Source organism: Amblyomma americanum, chromosome 6 (assembly GCF_052857255.1).
Source record: "Amblyomma americanum isolate KBUSLIRL-KWMA chromosome 6, ASM5285725v1, whole genome shotgun sequence".
NCBI lineage: Eukaryota > Metazoa > Arthropoda > Arachnida > Ixodida > Ixodidae > Amblyomma > Amblyomma americanum.
This window is the reverse complement of record NC_135502.1, coordinates 35,557,644-35,584,211: the sequence shown is the minus strand read 5'-3', so window position 1 is coordinate 35,584,211 and position 26,568 is coordinate 35,557,644. Positions and strand designations below refer to the sequence as shown.

Here is a 26,568-nt window from a genome sequence, read left to right as displayed (position 1 = left end):
AATGCGAACAGCGGAGCACGTGGCCAAATGTCCATTTTACGCGGTCTGCCTGTTGCCAGCAGAGCTCAGTGTTTTGCTTGTGTTTTCTTTGACGTTCATATTCTCGCTTTGCCACTGGAGCGCCGCTTTACACGCTTTCCACCGATCTCAATTTGCGCACCGCGGTTTCGTTGGTGGCACCGGGTGTGTCCCGTGTGTGTGAATCGAGCGTTCGTAGCTCCCTGGCTTAGAGCACTGATTTTGCTTCCATCATCTTCGTGTTATCAGCGTCTGGATGCGATGCGAACAGTTAAAAAACGAACGGGTTGCGGTCGGTGTCCAAGGCGACATTTCCTGAATCGCTTGTTTCTGGTAGCTTTATCGCCACCAGAAAAGCTCAATTACACCGGAATCGAACATTCACGCGTCAGGCCCGAAAGGAGAGCGCGGCGTGCAGCAACGCGTGAAGACAGGTCATCCAGTGTCTGCAATTACCACAATTTTCCGGGCATTCTGTGGTGTGGGACGGCTTGGAAACAGGCCTCGTGAGCACATACAGCGGGTTACCGGCAAGGATCAAGACCTACTTATTGTGGCCGCTGGTGCAGATCTACACACCCAACATTACGGCTGGTGAGGTGAAGGACGCTTTTAAATTGTGCCGGCACGTCAGTCATTAGACATCGTCTACACGGGGATGTTCTGCGAAGCTGTTCTACCGTCGCAGAAGCCAGCGGTCTCCGAAGCAAATGGAAAAGCAAGGCTTGTGTTTGCATAGGACCATGCATCATGAACTACTGCGAACTGGCGTCGCACGATGTTCTCCAAGAAGTCAACGTTTTCAACTCATTGGGACCAGCGTCAGTGATTTGGAGAGCCGACGTAGTACAACACCAGGTGTGCATTTCCTGCCTTATGTGCATGTCGGCCCTACCATATTTTCAGGTAGGATTTCTTTAATGCCGTGACCATCATATATATTGCAACGCGAGAAAAGGCCTTTGTTCTTTTCATAATTCACGTAACCTGTCGGCCTCTGTTTGTTCACAGCTCAACCCGACGCTGATAACACTATCGCTTATCTTCTGACAAGATTACTTCTCCTCCATACCCATGCATCCAGTAATGATGCCAAATTTTCCATAGGTTCGAATGGAAGGACGTCGCGTCTCGCTTTCGAGTTCACCCATGATGATCCTCAGCATAGCACATTGAAATTTTTAGATTTACGGCTCAAGCTCAAACTTAACCACCCGTCTTGGCAATCTCCCCTGTAGAAGCGAGAAAGCTGATAACACGTCGACGAAAAAAGTAAAATGAAAACGTCGCAGGCCAGGCAGCTAAGAGCGCTCGCTTCACCCATGTGATCTACAGCCGTGGCTGCCATCGATACCGCGCTGTGCAAGTTGCGATAACAGGAAACATTGCACGTGGCGCTTCCTCGGCAAAACGAGAAAACGAACGTCAAAGAAAGAAGCAAAACTCGCAAACAGGATGACCGCGCCTATCTGTGTTGAGGACAGGCAGACGGCGTGAAATGGACCTTTGGCCACGCGCTCCGCTCTTCGCATTTCATTTGACGCCGATAGTACGTAGTACGTATGTCCGAAATCGGAAAATGCGCTAAGGCTACCGCACTAAAAGAATACTGCTGCCGCTAGCAGGCACTAGCTGTGTCGTCAGTGCTTTATGGTGGTACTAAGAACATCTTTTGCGCCTGCTTAAACCACGAGATATTTCGCACGCAGACTATTTGATGGAGAGAGTGATAAAAGCATAGACTTAAATGATGTCCAAGTCGACATACTGGTTCAAAAGGAAACACGAAGAACAGCGCCTACAGAAACAGGAGAAAGAAGAGGCGAGGCACGCGGGACTCTGTGTGCGTCATCTCTTTATGAAACAGCGTATATTATGACGGGACACGTTGAAGAAACGAGCAGACGAACACAAGTTTCATAATGACCGACGAACTAGGCCTACGTTCTATGCTAGTGTCATCTCTTCCTTGTCCTGTTTTTCATCATGTCCTCGCGTCACCAACTAACGCAATTGCAGGCTGTTACAAAGAAACTGTATATGAGGAGCCTTTTTGAACCTATAAGCCTACTTTGCTGTAGCCTCAAGCCACCTTCCGAGTTGGCTGTGTGTGAGCACATTTGCAGGGGAAACGGTTTGAGTCGATGCATGTCTGCGATCTTTTTCGCAAACTAAAATTCTTCGATAACCACGTGTTGGTGAAGCTTCTCTAGCTCAACTCTAGTTAGAGGACAGGAGTGATCCAAACATTATAACGCTCTTACTTTCAATCTCATCGTCCGTGACGAAGTTTAGCTAGTGCACACATGGAATCGCAGAGGTAAATTTCATGGTTGTGCTCATTCTGCCAACGGTGCAGGCACAGCTTTTAGAGTCGGCTTGGCTTCCGTACGTGTTGCTTGCGGACACGGTAAGATCGCAATATATGTGCCCACCGCAGAGCCGAGAAATGGAACAGAAAGTGGAGAACACAAATTTGATCTCTGAAATGTGAAGACTTCGATTGAAGGAGGTTTGCTAGGGTCGCTGTTGGTCTTTATGGACGACGTGCCATGCGTCAGCTTTTCGAACCAAGAATTAAACGCGCCAATGCATCTATCCTCCATCAGGGAACGAACGCCCTTCTGTTTTAACGGGGACGGAGTCAAAGGAAACGCTAAAGTGTGTCCGTGTGCTCTCAGGTAAGCCGGCCCGAAATCAATGAGAGAAATCAGGAACACAGGTGTGGAGCCAGCATTGGCCGGCTTCCTTTCCTTGCGTTGGGGTTTTGCACACGTTCTGTTCGTGTTTCATTTATGATTGATAGTAGCGCCTCAGTCGAACGTAAAAAGGCCACAGTGCGCGCATTACCGAAGTTGGCGTCCGGCAGTTTTTTGCGTGCTCACAATGCACTGTGAGTTCGAAGCTGTGAGGAGGGATGAAAATTAAGTGTGCTTGATCAGCAGAGAGTTTTAGCTCAGCACAGATGTAACATAGCCATACACTGGACCATTCTACTGCGTATGCACAGTGCCAGATTCGCGCCCCTACATAACCCTTCCGTGCAGCGAATTGGCATAGGTAATGAATCGCCGTACGGGTATGTACGGAAACTAATTTTTGTAATCTCTCAATAAAACTGTGCAATCTCTGAAGCTTCGGAGTGCCGGATTCTGTAGTACATTGTGAAGTCCCGCGCCACGCTTTGCACGAAGCTTAAAGTGCGGCCTGCGTACCATTCGCGAGCTGTGGTAGTGGGCCACCAGGATGAAAGGCATGGTGAACTGGGTGGCATACAGGAGCCCAGCTGAGGGCGACACGAGCAGCACGGCCGCCTTGGTGCGGCTCATCGCCAGCACAGCCACGCCCACGGTGTAGGCAGCCTGGCCCATGACGTACACCGGCTTGGCACCTGCAACGCACGGAATCGCCAGTTGACATACATACGTGCTCCTCTCCTGTGGCGCAATGGCTTCGTAAAGTTCCAAGTTTTTTCATAGCAACCAGAAAAAGCACATAGTGCAAAGCGCTCGCCTTATATTGCAGCGTTATCAACGAGTCTCGGAGGCCGAAGTAGCCGGTATTATACATATCACGTGGGCGGAGTGACTTTCGCTTGACACCTGCACGCCAAGCACTACATGTTCTGAGGATTCAAGCATCGCAAAGGAGACTGAATGTTGTAGAGCAAACCATGGGTGTGTGACGTAGCGACTTGAATGCTATTACTCGCAGGTCCTACAAGCAAGGGTTGAGCCGGAAATGATGATGATGGTGATGATGTCCTCAGGCTTAATGGCACACACCCACGGCGGGGGATTGGCCAGGGTGCATTGCTGATATAAATTGCTTGCTGGCACAGAATACACTTTGCCTTTTCTTCTTCTTTCTAATAAATTATCTTCCAGCGATAAAATAATTGCGCTATTATTTTCCCATTGATTAAAATCACAAATTGTAAAAAAAAAATTAGAAACATTCCTCTATGCTCCTTGGTTTCGACAACTGATGGCTTCCTTCACATACATGTCGTAACAAGACCCTCTGCTCAACGGAATGCATGTAATTACTTATCTGGCTTCCACATCTACATCATCTTGGAACCTGGCTGTAGTTGCGCTTTATTGCTTAAAGACCCGTGTGGGGTCTTTAGGTAATCAAATGAAATCGCAACGGCGCGGCGGAAAAAGAAATGATCTGTCTGTATTGCTAGATGTGGCACTAATGAACTGTGCTCGTTGATGAGTACGTCTGGTCAATGACAGGCTTAAGCCGAGGAGAGGGGGAGTGGGGAGGGGCGTCGTTATAAACGTCAGTTCGTTATAACGCGACGCATCTCACTGGCTCTTTTCCCTCGACCCTCTCCATGTGTACATGGGAAATAAAGAATTGAATATTTGAAACTCTCGCGCCATTGAAAAAAAAAGTAGTCAAACGCCTCTGCTACGAAATTACCTGTTCAACGAAAGAGTCCTTGGTCTGGAATATATTCTAATAGTATGTCGTGAACGCCACTGCCACAAAAACTCTTCACAAAATACAGCAGCCCGCGTGCGCGTCTGTCATGCACAAAAACGTCATTTTTCAGTCAGGCGAGAGCCACGTCCGCCACCAAGGGCAGTAGCCAATGAAATCATTTGGCGTCATGGCGATCAAGCGCAGAAAGGAGGGGGCGTGCGGGCATGCGTGCGTACGTGCGTAATCGAGACTGTTCCATGAGCGGCAAAGGAGTCTTTGCGGGCATTCGTCGCGATTTTCTTCTCTCACTATCTCACCGCGAACTTCGGCACCTATAAAGAGGGTACTAGCTCCCCAGACCCTGCCTGGACTTTCCTGTCTGTAAGGTTCGTGATTGACGACCCAGCACGCTGTCGGGTTTGACAACAAAGTCAGCCATAGTTTAAAAAAAATGTTTACTGACTTCGTTCACTGCCCGGAATCAAGGCTGGTTTCTGTCAAAATGCCAATCCTACTGTAATGAGGGCCGTAGGCAGTGCGATCGTTATAACGAACCGACGTTTATAACGACGCCCCCCATTCCCATCTCCTCGGCTTAAGCCTGTCATTGACCAGACGTACTCATCAACGAGCACAGTTCATTAGTACCACATCTAGCAAAAACGAGGGTGCATTTATTCTTTTTATACTTTAGCGCACGACTGCTCAGCGCCAGCAGCTGCAGGTAATTGTCCGCTGTAATGTTACAATATTTGCGTTTGTTTTAAGCAGTTTCTTTTTTTTCTCCCTTCTTTTACATCAAGTCTCTCTTCCCATCTCGGCAACCATGTGCGTTTCCCCCGATTATTTGGTAAATAAAGCAGCTGGTGTATGTTAATAATAATAATAATTGGTTTTGGTGGGAAAGGAAATGGCGCAGTATCTGTCTCATATATCGTTGGACACCTGAACCGCGCCGTAAGGGGAGGGATAAAGGAGGGAGTGAAGGAAGAAAGGATGAAAGAGGTGCCGTGGTGGAGGGCTCCGGTATAATTTCGACCGCCTGGGGATCTTTAGCGTGCACTGACATCACACAGCACACGGGCGCCTTAGCGTTTTTCCTCCATAAAAACGCAGCCGCCGCGGTCGGGTTCGAACCAGGGAACTCCGGATAAGTAGTCGAGCGCCCTAACCACTGAAAGCCACCGCGGCGGGGCGCTGGTGTATGTTCGCTGGCAAAGTGCCGTTTGCACGGCGTACACGTACCGAAACGTCGAACGAGCCTCTCGATGATCATGGAGTAGAGCGCGCACGTGACGGAGTCGACGGCGAGGCCGAAGCAGCCTAGCCGCACGCCGCTCTGGTAGAGGCGGTAGGACTCAGTGCCCATGGCAGCCACGGGGTCTCCGCCGTACACGACCGCGCCCACGAAGTCCGTGAGGAAGAGCGAGTAGCTCACCAGCGACATCCAGCAGAACAGGTTGGTCAGGCACAGCACCATCATGGACCTGTAGCCGGCAGGGTCCACATAGACCATTCGCCTACTGAGGTTTTTTTTTTCTTATTTCATAGTCCACGAGTGTGCAAGACGTGCTACAGTTACCCCTATACAACTACTGCGCTTTCTGTCAGTGTCCAGATGTGGTAATACCACCGTGACTAAATGAGCCGCTGTTCAGCTTGCAATGCACTCGACAAAAGAGCTCATATTAAAACCTAGCGTAACTTCGAGCAATGCAAAAAGTCAAGGTGTTTTTTTTAAACATGACTGCATAAAAAGTATCATGCAAATGAAAACGTGGCGCTAGAATGAGTTGTCTCATAAAATTTTCATGTTGAATTGAAGTGAAAGAGTAACCGTGAGTTGCAATTTTTGCTTTCGAACGATAGTAATGTTTGCTTAATAATAATAATTTGCTTTTGGAGAAAGGAAATGGCGCAGTATTTGTCTCATATATCGTTGGACACCTGAACCGTGCCGTAAGGGAACGAATAAAGGAGGGAGTGAAAGAAGAAAGGAAGAGAGAGGTGCCGTAGTGGAGGGCTCCGGAATAATTTCGACCACCTGGGGATCTTTAACGTGCACTGACATCGCACAGCACACGGGCGCCTTAGCGTTTTGCCTCCATAAAAACGCAGCCGCCGTGGTCGGGTTCGGGTTAGCCGAGCGCCTAACCACTGAGACACCGCGGCGGGTCACGTTTGCTTGCAACGCTCTGTTTTCGGTCCAGGATGTGTAAACAAGAGCAGCCTTAAAGAAAAGTAGCAGAACAACTGACCTGGGCATGTACACGATGGAAAGGAGGTAGGCCTTCATTGTTGGTGCCTCCTCGTCGTCCTTGCCCTTGGCTTCGGACTTTACCTGTCGGTTGGGTTCCCTCTTCCCGAGTTCCATTGTGTCCGTATCCTCACCCCCACTGCAGTCCTCATTCGCGAACCTTTGATATTCCCCGCTTCCCTCTTGCTCGAAGTAGCCGGCCGCCGTTGCTGCCCTGACGACGTGCAGCGGCATCTCGCGGAAGCTCGTGAGGGTCGCGAAGATGCAGACCACGAAGAAGGTGCCGACGATCCCGAAAACGGTCTTCACGTGTCCGCCGAGAGCAGCTCCGACCGTCGTGCTTTCCCAGTCGATGCCTCCCATGACGTAGCCGACGGCACCCGAGAGGCCCGAGAGGACGGTGAACGTCGACAGTGCCCGCGCGTGGTCTGACGCCACGGTGACGTCCAGGACGTAGCTCCTGGACGGGGACTGGCAGGCATCGCAGCACATGTCGAGGAACACGAAGCCCAGGATGGTGAACGCAATGCCCCATGTGGCCGACTGGACTTGGCCGTCGGTCTTAGAAACGACGGTCGAGTTCCTGAAAGCAATAACAAAGAAAAATATCTGAAGCAGCTTCGAAGCTTTGGCCTCATCTGGAGCCATCATATCTTATAAGTAAATTAAGAGACAGTGCTCTGGAGCATCACTAGAAATTTTTGTTGGCGACAAAATATGGTGACGAGATGCATAGGTAGAGAAATGTGGACTTGTTAACTTGCTGAAGGGGTTAGCCTTACTTGCTACTGCGTACGGGGGCAGTATGAGATGGAACATGATGGAAACGAGTCAGGCAAGACGGCTGGTAGTACGAAATGCGGACCGCCTAGAATTTATTTGAAATACCTTACAGGCCCGTAGGGCATTGTGTAAGGGGGGCGTCACATTTAGAACACTTTCTAACAGAATAGGCCGAACGATACGGAAAGAAAAATGTAGTACATAGCAAAATTACATGAAGACACGGAAAAAGAACAGAGTAATAAACCTAACAGGGAAATAAGAAAAACATATTCAATAAATGTTAAACCATAACAATAAAAGATATCAAATGCTCGTAGCTCATGTTATCAGCGCGTACTCAAACAAGCCGTGATACGACAAAAGATATGAAAAGAAAAGATACAAATTAACCATGAAAGAAAAACCTAAGTACAAGAACTGCATCAAAATGACACGGCTGCAACAAAGCAAACACAATAGTAAAAGATGTCTGAAGGTATGTTAAGTGATGGTTTCACTGAAATGTGCGGTGAGTCTGTGATGGAACGTATCTGGATACAGAAAAGCGATGTTATTTATCTGGTCCCGCCCGTTCAGTGATTTTTGATTGCTCAGTCCTCTCGCGCATGTGCACTACAGAGGTACGACCCGATGGAGTAAGCAAATCAGCCAGCAATTTATCCGCGAAAAGCTGCGATAAAAAGTGGCGCCGTGTAACAATCGCGCTCAGTCAAAGCCCTTACCCGGCATCAGCCACTGCGACGTTCTCGCCAACAGGAACTGCAACGGTCGGGTTGTCCCCGAGAGCGATGCCGATGTCCTGGCCGTTGGGCACTAGCACGAGTCCGAACATCATTCCCAGCGAGAGGAGCAGAATGAAGGGTCTCCGACGGCCCATGCGCGACGTGCACGTGTCACTCATCGAGCCCAGCAGCGGCGTGACGAAGAAGCCAAGCGCTGGGCTCAGGCACATGGTGAGCGCCACGTACGAAATGGGCACCCCGAGCCCCAGCAGGATGGGACCGATGAACGCCGTCTCGGCGGCGTAGCACAGCTCGATGCCGCACACGGCGCCGCTCAGCATGACCAGCTCCCACGTCTTCTTCTTGCGAAAAATGTGCGAGTACTTGCTCGGGATGTCGGCCACGCCCAGCGGAGTCTGGTCGCTGGAGCCCATGGTGTGTCTCGGTCTAGTGGGCTTTCAGAGTAACGTCATGCTGCCACCTGAAAGAGCGACTATAATGTAGCACCCTGCACTTTCTATGAAATAATAGATTTACGCAGAGATATGTGCATACAACAGAAAGATAATGGTAGAGAGAGAAACAGAGAGCTTTATTACGACGTATTACGAGGCGCCGAAGATATTCTGCGCCAATATCGCCAGGGCCATCGTGCCCGTCAGCTGGTCCGAGGCTATAGCCAGGCCTGTCATTTTGAGGAAAAAGGGTATGGATGCCCCAACTGCCCTGAAAGTCCTGCTAATCGTAACTGTCTTAGTATAATATAATAAGGTAACTTGTAATCGCACTCAAGAGGTGTGTTTTGCCCGAATGTATTTTCTTTTTGTACCCCACATCACCCTCCGGTTATGGGTCCAAATAGTTCGATAATTCTTGTGGCAAGAATGAAATGAAAATGAACTGAAGTATAGTATGTCGAAGATGCGACAGGTATGTGATGAAAATGAGCGGTCGCAAAAGATGACAATGATATTTCTGCCTTAATACTCAATAACGACCGAAAGGAAGACGGATCGTTACTCGGATCCTGAACACTACTTCCTGTACTGATTACATTGAAAGTAGCACTCGTGCCGGTCACATGAGAGGGTTCCTATGATTCATGTTCGTGTTCACCTTGTTCATATAGAGAAACTGCAGGATACGCAGGCTTTCAAATGTTACGGGGTGGCAGACATTTGATCGACTTTGGGTCGATTTGGATTGGATCATTTTCAAATTTTCAACGCTCTTACTTTACTGTGCTCTAACCTTCCGTTACTTCTCTGTCCCGCAGGGTTTCATTTTGAACTTGGTGACGGACTTGTTTATGGAAGTCAACGGCGACAGCCTCTTTACTTCCCTTCATTACCTAACCCTTTCAGGCGCCATTCATCATTTCGACTCGAAACAAATGCTTTTTCGCCTAATAATATATCATCATCATCATCATCATCATCATCACCATCATCATCAGCCTTACTACACCCACTGCAGGGCAAAGGCCTCTCCCATGTCTCTCCAATTAACCCTAAAAAAATCCGCGTGTCGATGGAATTGCATAACCAGGCCTGGAGTGCGGCCTGATCTCGGTGACCAGAACCGACAACGCACTCTCTCACCAGAGCAGGATTTGGCCACCCTGGTGTACTACTTGGCCACAACCTTCTATGATCAAACCAATTAATAATATATACGGGCCTAGAAAAAAAGGTAACTCGGTAGTTTTGCAAAGGAACACACGAATGGTTAATTTTTACACTCATGTACAAAATTTCTTAAAGTTAAATTAATTGAAATATATGATATTAAAAGACCAGTATCTGCGAAATTAACACCCCTAGTGTTGTCAAACAATTTCGTTTTCTGGAGATGCGTATGATGGTAGAAATGAAAAAAAAGATGATATTAGTACTAGTTGCCAAATCTTTCGGCGAGAAAATGCTGCAAAACGGGCTACCGCAATCACTGTTTTCAGAAATATTTGCAGCGCTCACTAGTTGGCATAAAAAAGAGCCCTATTTAAGGATGTTAAATTCGCAATGTACACCTCTCTAAAGAAGTAGCCTTAAAAAGTTAATGACCTCTATTTCGGGGATGTTACTTAAAGGGTGGATTACAGAAGTAAAGCAGATAAAGTGCATATACAGTTACGGTTCAATATGAAGGTTTTCATAGCGACCAACTTTTCTCACGAGTCACCCCTGCTTTAAATACACTCCGGAGCACACTAAATCAAGCACACGCAGTAACTAGCAGTCACCAAAATCACTCGCCTTCATTAGCCCCAGTGAACAACACGAATAGGAGAAAAAAACATGTAAGTAACGCAGGGCAAAATGCCAGATTTTTTCATAATGCTGCGGAGAAAAACTGCCTTAAACATTATTTATATATTTAAGCAGGGAGTTCTCAGTTGCGGTACGAAAGATCACTGAATATAATGCTCTTTATTGGCTTTAGTATTTCGAAAACTTCTGCGAGCACTTCTACGTGTTTTTCTTAATTTTTTCCAAGGAACTAAACACTTCTTCCTCTCTTTTTGATGTCTTCGTATAATCCTTCACAGAGCGGTTCAGGGGCCCATTAATATTGAGGCAGTTTCTATAAATTCTTTCTGCATTGTATTCGACGTCCTTTCAGCATTGCTATAGCGTGCTGGAAATCAGAGGGGGAGGACCAATGCAATCCAGGACAATCATTTGTTATGTTGCTTCTGTTTTGTTCAATTTTCATGAGATGTATTAAGACCCTGCTTCCGACTTTCGCGCAAGAAAACTGGCCTTTAGCGTCAGTTTATTCTTATCGAAACATAGGATGAAGAATATTATTTTTCTGAGGCGTTAATAAAGTCGCTTCTTGTTATAACGAAACTGTTTCTAACGATATAATAGATATAACGAAGGAATGACGATTCCCCTCAGAAGCTCGGTCACCCCGGGATATAACGAAGCTACCGCTATAACGAAGTAATCGCAGGGCCTCTTCAACTTCGTTATGACGAGGTTGAACTATAGTGCACAAAAAATAAACGCATAGACACCGTCGCATAAACAAGCGCTTGCATAACTCACAACGCAAGACACCACAACGACTGGGGAATACGCGGCAGCGGAACGGAATGTGCGCACAGCAAAAACAATGGTTACTGCTGCGTGGAATCACCGGTAAGCGACAGACGTTCACCGCGCGAGACATTTCAATCAGTGACCGCTGTGTGTGATGCTACAGGTGGTTGTTGGTGCATGCCGATATATTCGACGTCCAAGCAGCAAGCCTTCTTCTCTTAAGAGCTCCCAACACTTGCTTTGAAGCTAAGCCCAGACACTTAAACGTTCACCGGTAAAAATTCAGCATGGTAACTTGATGCCTCGCCACACGGTATGCAGCAGATCTCAAAGGGAGTCTATGTGCGAAGAGCTCCGCGTGCTGAAATCTGAGTGTACAGTTACGGGCTAGGTTGTACGCATTCAGCGCGTTAGTTGTGCGTTATGATTGATGGATGACATTAAAGCAATCACCGCAACTGCACTTTCCATCACACTGTTTATGATAAAAAGACGCAGAACAAAACCACTGTTAGAATACTCACTGCTAAAGAGAAGCTCCTATATGCATAGCTGCTTCGCAGACACAGCGGGTGTGCTTTGTTCCCACATGTGAAGATTGTGCTTACTCTACCAGCGCTCTAAAGCACAGGCGCTTCATTTTGCACTTCCGACAGGATGTCACGGCTGCGGAAGGAAAATGACGCTGCTCCTTATCAGCGTGCAAAGAGATTTCCTGCGACTAAAGAGCTGGCCATTCATTTACCTCCGTCACGCTGAGCCGAGGCACGGGTTGCGATAATGACACCGGTGGCCATAAATCATGATTAACGAGGCACGCACAATGGATTACTACGGCAGTAGTCGTTATTCACAAGGAAGCAATGAAGAAATTTCAAGGTCTTGAGGAACGAATTCCGAAATTATCTTGGCCATCACAATTTACGCATTTTAATTTTATGATTTTGGAAGTAGCGGCTTCGTTGAAGAAAAGGAGCGTTCCTTCAAAATGCGTCGCCGCTGCGACACTGCTGTCGAGAAGATAGTTCATTGGAGTGAACTACTCTTATAATGCCGATTACAATACAAGCCGCCTGTTCAGTCTACTCTGGCTATTCCTAGCAGACCAGCGCCATACAACTTAAAAAAACAAAACAAGCTCGCCTGGCTAATCTTGAAACAAGGCGTCGCACCTCCAGGCTCCGCCTATTTCGCCTTTCAGGCGGCGTAAAGCATTACAAAGTCGTGTGCAGGACTTATTACACTTAGCGGAACGCTTGAGCTGGTTGTTGCGCGGCTGGCGCACCAATCGGAAGCGGGCACAACACGTATCTGGCGCACCCGCGCATTGTCACTCTATACATACGCAGAAAATCAGCACAAAAGCATTTTTCAACGGGCCTCTAAAGAAAAGTGCGCTAGAATTTAGAATTATATGTCGACCAGCACATGAATCTGGCGCACCAGACAAGAGCGCGCCTCCAAATGCGCTTGTGGAACGGCCAGGTTTTTCAGGTATACGCACCGTGCGATTCGAAATGCCTATAAGGCATCAGACAGGAGGCGATCTCGCCGTGTATTGCGAGTGAACCAGTAAAGTCATAAGATTTATGAGCGCGAACGCGGCATCGCGTGTCGTTTTATCGAGACAATACCCTAGATTTGAGTGACGTCACGATGAGTGACGTGCGATTAGAGGGATGTGAGAGACGCAGCTGTTCGGCGAACAGCCGCAGTCCCGGCCGTTTCGCGTTGTCTGTTGCCTCGTCTCGCCGTACTGTCTGCTGCGCTCGTTGCCTCCAACACGTGACCATAACTATTAAAGAGAAGGCGCCCGCACAGGAGCACCACGTGCCGCGCATGAACAGCGCATGCCCAGCGCAAGCACAGAACCACAATTGTGTTGTGTTGGGTTTAATGGCACATAGGCAGCTAAGGCCATCGCAAGCAGCACAGGTAATTGGCCCAACATTGTAACCGTATTGACAAAGGCCGACCCTACAGAAGACAAAGATGGAACCATCCGTTTGCAATATTGGGACGATTACCTGTGCTGCTTGGAATCATGCGCGAAGCACAAGGTGTAGAAATATTTCCTGCAGAATTTTATAAAAATGTGAAATTTGATTGGTAGCGTAGGCGGCTTAAAACGTTATACTACCTAGTGATGCCAAAGAAAAGACAGTTTAAAAATAACCACTAGTAAAAGCTTTAAAGAAAGTCTTGTAACCTCTGCTAGCATCGTTGACTGGGCAAGGATGTCGAGGCTCCCAGCCAATCGAATAAAGACCTCAGCCTTCTCAGGAAAGAGAGGGTGGCTGAGGCGCGCAGTAGCAGAATGGTGTAATATATGACCTTGGTCATATCCAAATTTGTAAAATGCGCAGCCAAAGCTTTTTCAAGGGAGTGATCATCGGGGCGTCCCCGTCCGCTGCAGCCAGGACTGTGGTGTTACCGCTGTATCTGAGGTTGGCCCTTCATTCCCAAAATGCACGGAAATTATTCACAAACTCAGCTTGGGGAGTTCAACACACCCACCGTCTTTGGTCTCATGAGGGAAGAAAAAAACCGCACAAGATGAAGAGGCAAGGCAAATCTCCGCCACTACAGTGTCCAACATAGCGTCGGACATTCCGGGTGCAATAAGATACGAAAGTGTGAACCACATTGCAGTGAAAGTGCCTCAGAACAATGCTCCCCGTTGTAAGGTGCCTACATGCAATCGACGGACAAGGTTTTAATGTAGTGAATGAAGAGTGTACCTTTGTATTTAAGAAGACGGACCGGCAGATTTCTTTCACCAGTTTTACAGGGAGTAACCCGGCACTGCTAGCGTAGACATATGTATAGGCTTATTTTTCGGAGAAATAAAGTCCAGCTGAGCTAGTTTCTTGTTCTCGTGCTTTTTATTTTTTTGGCCTGACGACTGCGTATAAATAGTAAAAGTTTAATTTGCAGAAGCAGATGCATCTATGGAAACAAAGAGTTAATTTTCTCGTCAAGAATACAAAGCCGATTTGGAACAAGTGGCCCCGTATACTATTGGATTCTCCCAGTGCACGCCATAGGCTGCGTTGTCTGTACAGCACGACACACGTTCCCCTGTTCACGTTGTTAAATCTCATGACTGTACTTACATAGTGAACTGCGTAAAGCCTACTGATTGGAAACTTGAACAGCAATAATGCGATGAAGAAGTAGCCATTCTCGAGAGGCAGCTTCAAGTTGAGAGGTTTTAGTAGAGAAGTATTCTTCAACGTGCACAGTGGGAGGTGCATGCAGTAATCAGATACTTCAGCACGTATATCATTGTTCACGTCGACGCGAGATTGCTTCCTTCGCACCACTAAAGCAAATCCTAGTGTGCACGCCATAAACGGACCCGAATAGCGTGCGGAAAATGCTGCAATCCCCACCGGCTTGCAAAACGAAAGCTTAGTGAGCACTGCGCTTGGGCATAGTACACGATACGATGTGCCGTAAAGATTGGATACATTCAATTTTAGCGCTTATATGAGGGCGCCAGAATGAGGATAAAGCTGGACGTAAAGGTATGACTCCAGGCGTTTTAGACGCAGCACAATTATGATTGTTCTTCAGTTAGAGATAATCTCGGGAAGGCAATGTCACCCAGTTAGTCAAGCAGCGCAAGGCCATTGCTGTTCTCAAAGATACACTGAAACGAGCGCTTCGATTATTCGGTGATGTAATAACAAACCTGCTTTAACACCGACAGAGTGAAACGCTTTTCCAGCAAGGTGCACGCTTTCTGAAAAGAGGATTTTAGAGCAGCAATGGTGGGATCACTGCTGACCGTCCCATCAGTGACTACTAGGTTCTCAGCGCCATGTTTTTGTAGCGATAGCTACATTACGGTAGCATTTCGAGCCTTCAGCGTGGCTGCGCCGTCACGCCGTGGCTGCGCCGCCACGCTGTCACGGGGTTGGTCACGTGATGCGGAGCAGCTGCCGGTGCCGTGGCTGACACGTAGTTCGTCACGTGGTTGGTCATGTGACCAAGTTCCACTCGGCCAGATGTAGCTATCGCGTCACTCCAGGTTTAACCAAAGCTAAACCACCGCCATTTTTTAAAATTTCCTTTTGTACCACAGATAACGTGATTGCCATGCACTTTGCTATAGCGAGGTTAGTCTCCAACAGCTTCCACTGGCGGATCTGCGTAAGGCTGGTTGCAAGCGCGGCCAGTAAAAACCTCCACGTTCTTCGCTCACGGCAAGAAAACTAATGATGAATTCTTATTGCGCAAGGGCATCTGTGGCCAAAGAACGCCAGGGCACAAGGCGTTTACGACTACTCAAGGTGGAGTGAAAGATGCATTGCCCAAGCATTTCGACCTAAAGAAGCTGGCCACCAGGCCAGGGGAAGCACCGGTGGGTAGCCGGCGGCACCAGGGATCGAACTCTGCACCTCCCGCATGCTACGCGGATTCTCAAACCACTAGGCCACCGCTGCGGTAGATGCGGAAGAGAACTATGCGAGTTAGTGGTCGGCAGGGTGGCAACGTTACAATGCAATAACCGCGAGTTTACAATTTCTCATGTTTTCTTACTTCTTCGCTCATGTCTTCTTTTTAATCTTCCCTCACACGTTCCAGCAGCTTGCTTATGCGAGCAGGCCAAACTCGTAACGCAACGCAAGGAATTTATCCGAAAAACAAAAAAACAAAAAGCCACTGATGAACCCCAAAAAAAGCGCGTCCAGGTGTAGCTGCAGCCAAAAATAAGAAGGTTTCGAAGCGCTGACAGCTGTGATTGATGCTGTGAAGCGTTTAACACAATACACGGTGTCAGCAGGGTGCATATTTCGGGACCTTGCTCAGACGGCGCCTTACAGTGGGTCAGCTAGCCCGTGTCTTTCTCGCACACACCTTTAGCTGAACCCACGAGTTTTACTAAACTCGACTAGAACACAAGAACGAAGCTGAAAATGTCCCTGAAAGAATGTCTCCCCCCCCCCCCCCCCCCCCGCCAATGGCGTCCGCCGATTGTCATGACGTCGCGGTTAATTAGTGGTTAATGCCAAGTGGTGCCAGGTTAATGCCTTGTAACGCGACGTGGTGAAAATCGGTGGACGCCATTGGCCGCAGGGTCTCCTTTGAAGGGCATTTACCGCTTCGTTCTTCAGTTGTATACATCTATGGGCAAGTTCGAGATAAGCATTCCTCTTGAAAAGTTTCCAGTAAATTTGTCTGATTTGGACAATCGCCAAACCAAATACTGCGGGGCTTCCATTCTACTCGTTAGCTTTCCTGGTCATAACAGACTCTCTGCAGCCATTCTGGTCACACAGAAAGACGCCCAGGAATTATTGGGAAGCGGTGCACGAAGTGCTTCTGGCGCAGTCGAGAACGGTAGCAAATACTGTCTGAAGTTCGCGCAACAGCATTTAGCAGTCTTCGCTACAATTGTGTGAGAGGGGAGACGGGCAGGACTGCATTCCTTCTCTGGGAAAGACGTTACAACTACACTATTCCGCTTGGCCGGAACATTTTTTCAGCAAAACACCTTTTAGCTATTAATGGGTCCGCACGTAGAGAAGCGGTTTTGAAGGAATAGACTTGGCTGGCTGAGCCGATTGGTTACTAACAACTTGCTTTAACGCCTGGCGAACAAAAGACATCTCCGAGCTGATTTCATGTGACAGCGGCAGCCCATAAGTAGTAGTACAGGCGTACTGTTCCATTTTTTTTTCAGCCGCAGTGCTTTCAGCGTCAAAAATCACGAGAGAGGGAATATACTTTTCATACATTCAAGCGTACATACCTTTATGTATGCACGCTTGCATGTATGAACATGTACACGCTTTTCATGCATTCCATATCACCACTCCTGCCATAGCCCCTGCGGGGCTGCAGTATGTACGAATAAATAAATAAATAAATGAATAAATAAATAAATAAATAAATAAATAAATAAATAAATAAATAAATAAATAAATAAATATCCGGAGAATTCAGGTGGAGACAGATCCGCGGCATGGTCCATGTTGCTCAAAGGACGCAGCGACCTATAAGCAACTGTCTCGCTGCGCGTTTTGCATCGTAACTCTACAGCGTGCAGCCGCAGCAAGATGCGCCGGCATCAAGACAGCCGCGGTTACGTGTTGCTTGCTAGACGAGCATAAAGCCAGTGAAATGCTATGAAGCATTCCGCTTACCTTGTTACCGTTCCGGCCTCTTGGTACGTTCCCACCAAAATCGGACAAGACGTAAACAAAGGCCGCAAACTGACTCGTCGAACCGCGCGAAAAAAAAAAAAAAGACGTGTTCGCCGGCCTGTGGCTCGAGACACCAGCCCACACACACACACCAATCAACGCGCGCCGACGGCGCAGCAAACGAACGTCAACAAAATCCGTTTCTTCCAGCGTACTCGCTGCAAAGCGTGCGCCTGGCTCGGGCCGGGCGCCGAGGCGGAAAGCACAAACCGAAGCGGTTCGAAGACGGGTCGGCGAGGGAGAGCCTCTCGCTTTCGCCGCTCGTTACGTGGAAAAAGAAAACGCGTCTATTTCAGCGCCCTCGGCTTCTTTGCTTCTCTTCCTTTTTTCTTCGCTTGAAGCTGCTTCGTGACGTCCTGTGACATAGGGGAAAGAGCGAAAGGAAAAAGAAACCTGATTACCCTGGAGCGAACGGTGATATTACCGCGGGCGCATCTTGGGCGAGGGTGGGGTGACGACCTTGGAGGCACCGGCTCACGCCAGACAGTCCGGTAGTGAAAGCGAGGTAAGGAACATCGCGAGATTGCGGATTGGCCTTTCGGAAACCCTTGCCCTCGGCGGATCCCAAGGCGAGGCGAAATTGCAATTGCAGAACACGTGGGATTCGCGGGCATGATGGCAGAATCTTTTGGGACGGAATTTAAGCAGCGTCGCCACATGGTGTCCCAGTTGGTTGTGCATGTATCGGCAGATTGACCGGCAGATGTTGCGACATGGATTAATGCACTGAGCCGGCATGGCGGTTAGTGACCGCACGTGTAATATTGCGATTCACTTCACACTGGGATGGCATCGAATAATTCATGAACATTTACACTCCAAAGCCACATCCGGAGTATGAGGCCAGGATCTGATAGTAGGAGGCTTGGGATTAGTTCCTACCAAAGCGCGCTGCGAAATTTCAGTGCGAGAGATTCGCACATTCCACTAATGCTGAAGACAATTTTATTAGATACAAGAGGTGTTTTGCGGGGCGTTCTATTCTTGGCATTCGTCCCGCAGTTTGTCTTTGCGTAATTACGATACTTGTTTTGTGTGTCTAAAATTAGCGGGTCTGCTGAAGTTGTCGCAAGAGCGAGCCACACAGTCGCGAAGGCAGGGAGGGATTTTGAAATTGTATTCTTAGTTTTGACTTTGCGATTGTGGGCAACCTATTGAAATACGTGCGTAGCCGAGAACAGAACCCACGACCTTGTGATAAGCATAAGAAAGCAGTGTAATCGCTTGGTTACCATGGCCAGCAAACGCTCAACTGCTCTTAATGCTAAATGTGCGTAAATTAGGCTTGTTTCGATATTTTTTTTAACAAGAAGGCACACTAAATTCTTCGAACACGGGGCACTGCGTAGATGTAAGCGGCGCTCAAAGGAGTTGTCTTGTTAATGAAGAAACGGGTTATGCTAATTCGCCCACTTTTCGAACACACGCAGCTTCACCTACTGAGGGGGTCAGCAATTATGCGCGCATACCCTAATCATCGCTCTGGGCCTTCACTACTTGCTCTTTCACCGTTCAAGAAAAAGCGAATCATCGCAGAGCCGCAGGCGCGTACGAGAAACAAAAATAAGCGAGACCTGGTCACGCGTAGCGGCTAGTTGGCAATCCTTTATGTCATTTTTTTTCTCTTCTATCCTGTTGTTGGGTGCCGATGCCAGCTTAAGCAAGACGGGTCAGTTTTCGAGATGTATGTTTGTTTTTATGTGCGAATCATTAATGGCTCGTTTCTTCCTGCTGGGAAAGTACCCTTCTGCCTGCACAAACTAGCCATGCATTTAAGGGCTGTATTCACCTGAGAGCTCGCTAATTAACTTTTTCTGTGAACGCGAAAGTTTGTGTGTAGGTTCGACAGCGTCCCTACAATCAATGCCACTTGCGTGTTTTTTTTTTTTTCGTATACTACTCAGTCGAGAATCCTGGTTGTATTTGTCACCACTTGGCTTCAGTTTTGTTTAACTAGCAACTTGTCTGCAGCCATATAATGGTTTGGTTATTGGTTTATCAGGGCTTAACGTCCCACAGCGACTCAGGCTATGAGGGACACCGTAGTGAAGGACTCCGGAAATTTGGGCCAACTGTGGTTCTTTAACGTGCACTGACATCGCACAGTACACGGGCCTCCAGAATTTCGCCTCCATCGAAATGCGACCGCCGCGGCCGGGATCACACCCGCGTCTGTTGGGTCAGCAGCCGACCACTGAGCCACCGCGGCGGCCTGTAGAATGATTTATGCTTATTTAAAGAGCGAGCTTGCACTTGAGCCATACGCGCTGGTTGTGCCCTAAATTATTAAAGCTTTCAGTAAGAAAAGCTAGACGAATCGCCCGTTGCGCAGGCTGAAGTTGCTCTAATCTCGCTGCGACGAAAGACGGCGGTTAAGGGCGCTTTTTCTGAAATGGAGTGACAAAGAAGGCGTACGTTAATGGCGAAAAAAAGTACACTACGTAATTTACTAACGTGGCTCTTCGAGATAGTTGGTGTCACATAGCGCTGTGATACAGTCCGGGGGGAATGTGACGCAATTCAAGGCGTTGACGGTAGTTTGCTACTGTGTTAGGCCATCCTTATTTCAGAAGCTGGGCGAGTCGGTGTGCTGAGAAGTCATGAAAAGTAGATGGACCTCAAGTTTACTGTCTCAGGGCGCGTCGCCTGTTCGTCCCAGTATACCTGCCCTTCATCCTTTCATAATCGAATCTTGATATCACGGTCTTCGAAAAAAGAAAAACAAAAACAACAAAAGATGCGTTCCGAAATCACGGAAGCGGGCACAGGCCGGGGTTAGGTACTTACGGATGCCAGGAAAGAGAAAGCAATGCAGGCAATCGCTGAGGACTGGAGCGCACGCTTTGAGGAATGTAATAAATGTATAAGCAAGGAACGACGCAAAAGATAACTAGACTTCCACGGTCTGAGCATGAATGAGGAAAATGAATGATTGTGGAAAGAGCGTCTAATAATAATAATAATAATAATAATAATAATAATAATAATAATAATAATAATAATAATAATAATAATAATAATAATAATAATAATAATAATAATAATAAAAATAATAATATAATAATAATAATAATAATATAATAATAATAATAATAATAATAATTCGTTTGGGGGAAAAGAAATGGCGCAGTATCTGTTTCATATATCGGCGGACACCTGAACCGCGCCGTAAGGGAGGGGATAAAGGAGGGAGTGAAGGAGAAAGAATGACAGAGGTGCCGTAGTGGAGGGCTCCGGCATAATTTCGACCACCTGGGATCTTTAACGTGCACTGACATCGCACAGCACACGGGCGCCTTAGCGGTTTGCCTCCATAAAAACGCCGCCGCCGCGGTCGGGTTCGAACCCGGGAACTCCGGATCAGTAGCCGATGCGCCCTAACCACTGAGTCGCCGCGGCGGGTGAAAGAACGTCTAGCCAGTGTGAAAAAATCACACGCTTAATTCACTGGCTCTTTGTGGACGCGATACAGCGCCAGCGTCTACTATTCTCTTTGGAAGTTGGGCCTTTAGCACAGAGAACAAGCTTGCCCAGTCGCAAAGCCGGATGGGCGGACTCCGTATGAAATTAGAGCCAATCTTTCAGAATCACAAAGTGAGCTTCCGCGCAGGCGTCGAGGGTGGATTCTCTTTGTCGCTAATTTCCTCCGAAGTTCAACACATGGAGGAAAACGGGCGAATGTTGCGGTTTGCGTGCATTTCTAAGCATGACATAATTTCTAGTGATCGCGCCTTCTGCTAAAGGGAGAAATTTGATCTGAACCAAAGGAAGTCAGTACGGTATCCAATAACACCAAAAGGGTAGCCGAAGACGCCAACTAAAAGTAAACTTATCCACAAAAGTTCTCACGTCTTTACAGCTAGAGATGTAGGGCGTCAAAAATTACCGGAGAAAAGTTGTAGCTGTCGAATGCCCACGCGGCAAGGATAAATTTTCTCGGCCATTGATGATTAGGACCACACTTGGCATATAAGCGATCCGAAACATTAAAGCACGAATGTGCGGCCAGATGGCGGCATTAGATAGCACGTTGCCACAAGTAATGTTCCGTGCAAAACGTCATATTACGATAACCGCGCTATCACCATGAAATCGTTCGCAACCTGCCGTTACTTAAAACGCTTAAAACAGTCCTCGACTAACGCGACTTATAAGCTACAAGTCAACAAGCTGAATCGCATCATAATAACTACATCCAGTCAACATCATCCAGAGCTAAACGCAACTGTCTGCACGATTCTGTGTTGAACATGCACCAAGGGAAGCGGTCGAGAAGACTTTTTTTTTTTCAGACCTATTTCAGCAGTCTACCCCACCGTAGTGTGGCGACGGACAGTTTTGAAGAAAAACATGCCAGTACTGCACGGCATTCTCACATTTGGTGCTGTAAGAAAGAAAGGTATCCCAGATAATATTGCAAAAGCGGATGTTAACTGCGCAATTAAAAATAGCAATTATTTGGCAGTTCATCCTACGTCTGCTGATGTACGAGAAAAACTCGAAGCCTCGTGAACAGTCTTTCAAACAGTGAATGTAGCGTAATCCTATGCAGTTCAACGATTCGGATACTCTAAATTACAAATAAGTACAAAGGAAAATGAATAGCTACTTCCGTCATAACTTGTCGATCGCAGTGCAGTCGGAGCGACTGCATCGCGCGTAGAACACGCTGCAATAAGCCAGAAGGTTACTGCCAATAGCAAAACAAATACGTACTGCCTCTTTCCAGTTGAGCACATTATTTTAGTGGCCACGTCACTGCACAGAAACGGCACTGCACGCACAGTAGTAGCATGCAACCGGTGACATATACAACAAACTTGGAGCCGCGAGGCAAGAATTAGGGTGGCGCGCGGTGCGTCAAAGGATGTCTCTATTATGCCTACTCAAATTTACTTAATGCAGCCATCTGATGAACGTGTTCGAAACCGTCAGTGGGAAACATGGTGTAGTTTGAGTAAGCGCAAATAGCTAGGAATGTTAACGGCAGGTTTGCGGAAATAGCCAATTTTACCCGTCAAGTCGAGGCTTCGCGTCAAGGGGACTTTTTTGCATGGTCGGTACATTTCCGCTTTTGAGTGAGCAACCAGGAACCACTGGTGTCATTGCTTTTTGTTGTCTCGTGACGCCGTGTTCCCCTGGATCATACTCCAGCAGAATTTAAGAATGTTGTTCAGATCACGCCCTGCGTGCTTGCTGCTTGTAATGCTGCTTGTAATGGAAGAGTCTAGAATTCATGCGATCTTTATGTGCTTATGGGTCCGTTTAGCCTGTGGAAAACCGCATGATGAATCGACATGCTGAACCGCCGCATTCAACGAAGCCTTTCATAGAGGTTAGGTAGTTGACCTTGGGTAGGAGGTATATGCTTGGCACGATCAACCAACTGAATTGTCACCCTTATTTGACATATGTCTGTGCATCCTGGAATTTTGATGCGCAGGGGCAGCTGTATGGTGGAGTGATAGGGTACGACGGGATTGCAAGTTCGTCCTCGTTATATAAGACATGATGCGATTCAGTGAGGCTGTGGTTTTTTCTGTGCTATAGCAGCAAAAAAAAAAAAAACTACTTGCGTGGTTAGGCCAAATACGAATTAGGTGCGCGGTTTTCACTGGGTTGGTGTTCAGATCAAGTGTTCACGGATGGCAGTTGTTCGGACAGCGATAATGGGTAAATACCCATATATGCGGAATTGGTCATTCTCTTCATTCATAGATCCCTGGGAGTCTTCCTAGCACTCCTGGGACAGTGGTGCAGCGGTCAAGCGATGCGTCACTGCCCTTCTATGGCAGGTGTTGTCATCGGGGGGACTTGGGTTGCTAGGGTTGGGCTGCGATCCAGATTGCTCTTCGCGAGCAGCCTCACACATAAATTGAGCGGCCGCCTCACACAGTGGGCAGGCTGCTCTTTCGGCGAGCAGGTGAGCAGGCTGTTACAAAACCGGTTTCAGACAAACACACAGCGACAAACACGCAACGACTAAAAAACGACAAGGCTAAAATAGCGGATTGGTTTAATGCGCCAGGAAAGCACTCTCCCGGTCACTCGCCAAAGATGTGGCGTTAGAACCCTACTTACACCTACACCTCTTCCGATATATTTCCGGTGCATAAATGTGCAGAGACAGGAAGACGAAGATAGACGCAAAATACAGTCCCGTATCTAAAAAAAAAAAAGCGGGACACAAAGCAGTGCCGACATACCAGCTTGCTAACGGATCAACTTCATGCCTTGCGCAAATGGCTGATGTCGAGGCCTTCACTTTTCCCCAAGTGTATGGATGCAGAAGGTGCGGCAGTTCAAGAAGGAATGCATCATTCTGCCGTGATAGTCTCAAAGTGTTAAGTGTAAAGGTACAATTTCAGCTTTCGCACTTCGAGGATGTGCGATGACTTTTGAGTTTGGCAGGCTTTGTCTTAGCTTACATGCGTGCTTTGCGAAGCATCTGAAAAGCAGTGAAAAGATGTCACTCCAACAAGTGACTTTTTTAGAGCGAAAGTTAATATAGCTTTGGTTTAGCCATGTAGCTGTCCATTCAACACTGGAATCTAGCGCGTGAACCGTAAGGCCGTTAATTATTTAGTTGCGTAATTAATTGAACATAAATAAATTAAATTAAATGGCAGCCTGCTACGAGCCGTGGCAGGTGGCAAAGTGAATAGAGGAAAATCGCTCTCTCCACATTTAGGAGAGAGGGTGGAAGGCGACGGATTGCTTGGGAGATTATGATGGGAGCGGCCGTTTCGGGCAGTATACCAGGCCGTCCCATAGCGTTACGGGGAATCTTCGGGATCATAATGGCTATTTAGATGCTATGGCGCATAGGTGGGGTTGTTCTGGTACGTGATATGGGATTTGACAACCCATATAGCTGCACGTGGTCTTTGAGAGAGACCACAGCGGAGGTTCGGGCTGATTTCGGCCACCTGTGGTTCTTGAAGATGTTCTGATATCGCACAGAGCATGGATAGTTTTGTGTTGCGCCTCAGTTGAAATGGGGCGGCCGCGTCATTGATTGGACGCATTGGAGAGAGTAAACACCGCACATATGGATAGCATCGATATGAAACGGCCCTCAGATATGCCTGCGAACCAACTGCGTAGGGTTTTTGTTTTATTTTGCGGAACACGTTACCGCCAACAAACTGCGCTCAATAGGCGACATGTCAGCGAGAGAGAAGTACAGTTCGTTCAAGAAATATGCTTAGAAAAAAAAAAGTTCTTTTACCTCGATCATGAAACTCGGCGTGCGACTAGAGAAAACAAAAAGTCAGGACAAACACAAGAGCTTTTCCGTGCAGGGTTTTTGTTCTCTATGCCCTGCTTTGCTTCATGATGACTTACCTAGCCCTACGTTCTACATACACTGCTGAGCACCTCAAAACACGCTGAGGTCAAACGCTTTCGAATGGCGTGAAGTTGGACGTTTATCGCCTTGCCTGCGCGCAAGATTCAGTCTAGGTGCCATTAAATAAAGCTGACACTGCACCTTTTGGCTGTGCTTCAACAGTGACAACTGTAGGGAAGCAGGGAAGGTATGGGTATGTAGGTGTATATAATGCGAAAGCGTTATATGGCTCCACATAACTGCAGCGTAAAAAATTACGAGCACAAAAAAGGGGAGAAACACATACGACACGGACAAAAGCTGCACTCACAACTGATTTTATTTCGCCAGGAATGGGAAATATAAAGGTTCCGCCGCGGATGCGCGCGCAGCAAGTACACGTACCTCGATCACAAAAACCAAAAAACCCAAAAAAACCAAAAAAAAACAAAAAAACCAAATCCAATATTTTATCACACCGTGAAACCCATCTTATCGCCTGGCAGAGAAAAGGTCACATTCCGCTTTATAGAGATGAACAGAAGTATCGCTTACGCAAAAAACGCCCTTTTTCTTTATATGGTAAGCCTCCAGTAGTTCACGTGCAGTTTGATCTTTGCTTTTGCCTAGAATCCTTGCACCTTCAAAATGCGGCGAGCAATCCTAACAAGACCTGCAATGTTTAACTAATTTAACATCTTCATCTCTCTCTAAATTTCTTTCATGCTCCCTCAATCGATCGTTGACACATCTGCCAGACTGGCCGACATAGGCTTTTCCGCATGGCAGCGGAATTTCATAGACCACTCCTGCCTGGCACTCTACATGGGGCTTAGTATGCTTTTTCCCGCAGCCAGTTTTTGTTGCCTCCTTACCGGAGATGCGAGGGCATAGTTGGCCGAGATTTTTCGGAGCTGAAAAAACCAGCGGCACCCCAAAGGTTTGGGGTGCCGCTGAAAGAAATTTAGAGAGAGATGAAGATGTTAATTTAGTTAAACATTGCAGGTCTTGTCAGGATTGTTCGCCGCATTTTGAAGGTGCAAGGATTCTAGGCAAAAGCAAAGATCAAACTGCACGTGAACTACTGGAGGCTTACCATATAAAGAAAAAGGGCGTTTTTTTGCGTAAGCGATACTTCTGTTCATCTGTATAAAGCGGAATGTGACCTTTTCTCTGCCAGGCGATAAGATGGGTTTCACGGTGTGATAAAGTTTTGTTTTTAGTTTTTTGGTTTTTTGGTTTTTTTGGTTTTTGGTTTTTGTGATCGAGGTACGTGTACTTGCTGCGCGCGCATCCGCGGCGGAACCTTTATATTTCCCATTCCTGGCGAAATAAAATCAGTTGTGAGTGCAGCTTTTGTCCGTGTCGTATGTGTTTCTCCCCTTTTTTGTGCTCGTAATTTTTTACGCTGCAGTTATGTGGAAGCAAAGTAACCAACTTGCCCAAAAGCTCGTTTTACTAAAGTTATATGGCTCATCAGTCAGGAAATCCGGCGTTCTGTCCACGAGAAACGGACCCAACACCCACGTGGCTTCATGGGTTCATCAGCAGTGCCTTCATCAACAGGAAAGGAAGGAAAATAAATTTTCTTCCGAAGTGGGTTTCGAACCCAGGCCAGCGCGAACAGAACAATTTTATTGGTCACTTCATTAGAACAGTACGCCATTTTTTTTAAACCTGGTCGCCACAGCACAACATCTCGTGCACTAAACTGCCAATCTCTCGAGCTGGCTTTGGGTATCGTCGTCTTTATCAC

The 26,568-nt window shown here is 47.4% G+C and overlaps 1 protein-coding gene across 7 annotated transcripts in view; it reads right to left on the bottom strand.

Moving 5' to 3' along the window:
* The window catches only part of LOC144136589 (membrane-associated transporter protein-like), a 44,506-nt gene that overhangs the window by 6,561 nt on the left and 11,377 nt on the right, over positions 1 to 26,568 (bottom strand). For 6 of the 7 annotated variants that reach the window (XM_077669060.1, XM_077669058.1, XM_077669056.1 and 3 more), the window contains 4 exons: positions 8,221 to 8,701; positions 6,714 to 7,295; positions 5,701 to 5,942; positions 3,234 to 3,409 (listed from right to left, as the gene is read on the bottom strand). In XM_077669060.1, the coding sequence (XP_077525186.1) occupies positions 3,234 to 3,409; positions 5,701 to 5,942; positions 6,714 to 7,295; positions 8,221 to 8,654 (1,434 nt within the window). In that variant the 5' untranslated portion in view covers positions 8,655 to 8,701. Of the gene's footprint in view, positions 1 to 3,233; positions 3,410 to 5,700; positions 5,943 to 6,713; positions 7,296 to 8,220; positions 8,702 to 17,422; positions 17,697 to 26,568 lie in introns of those variants that run through there. The other variant, XM_077669061.1, reaches the window with a different exon arrangement.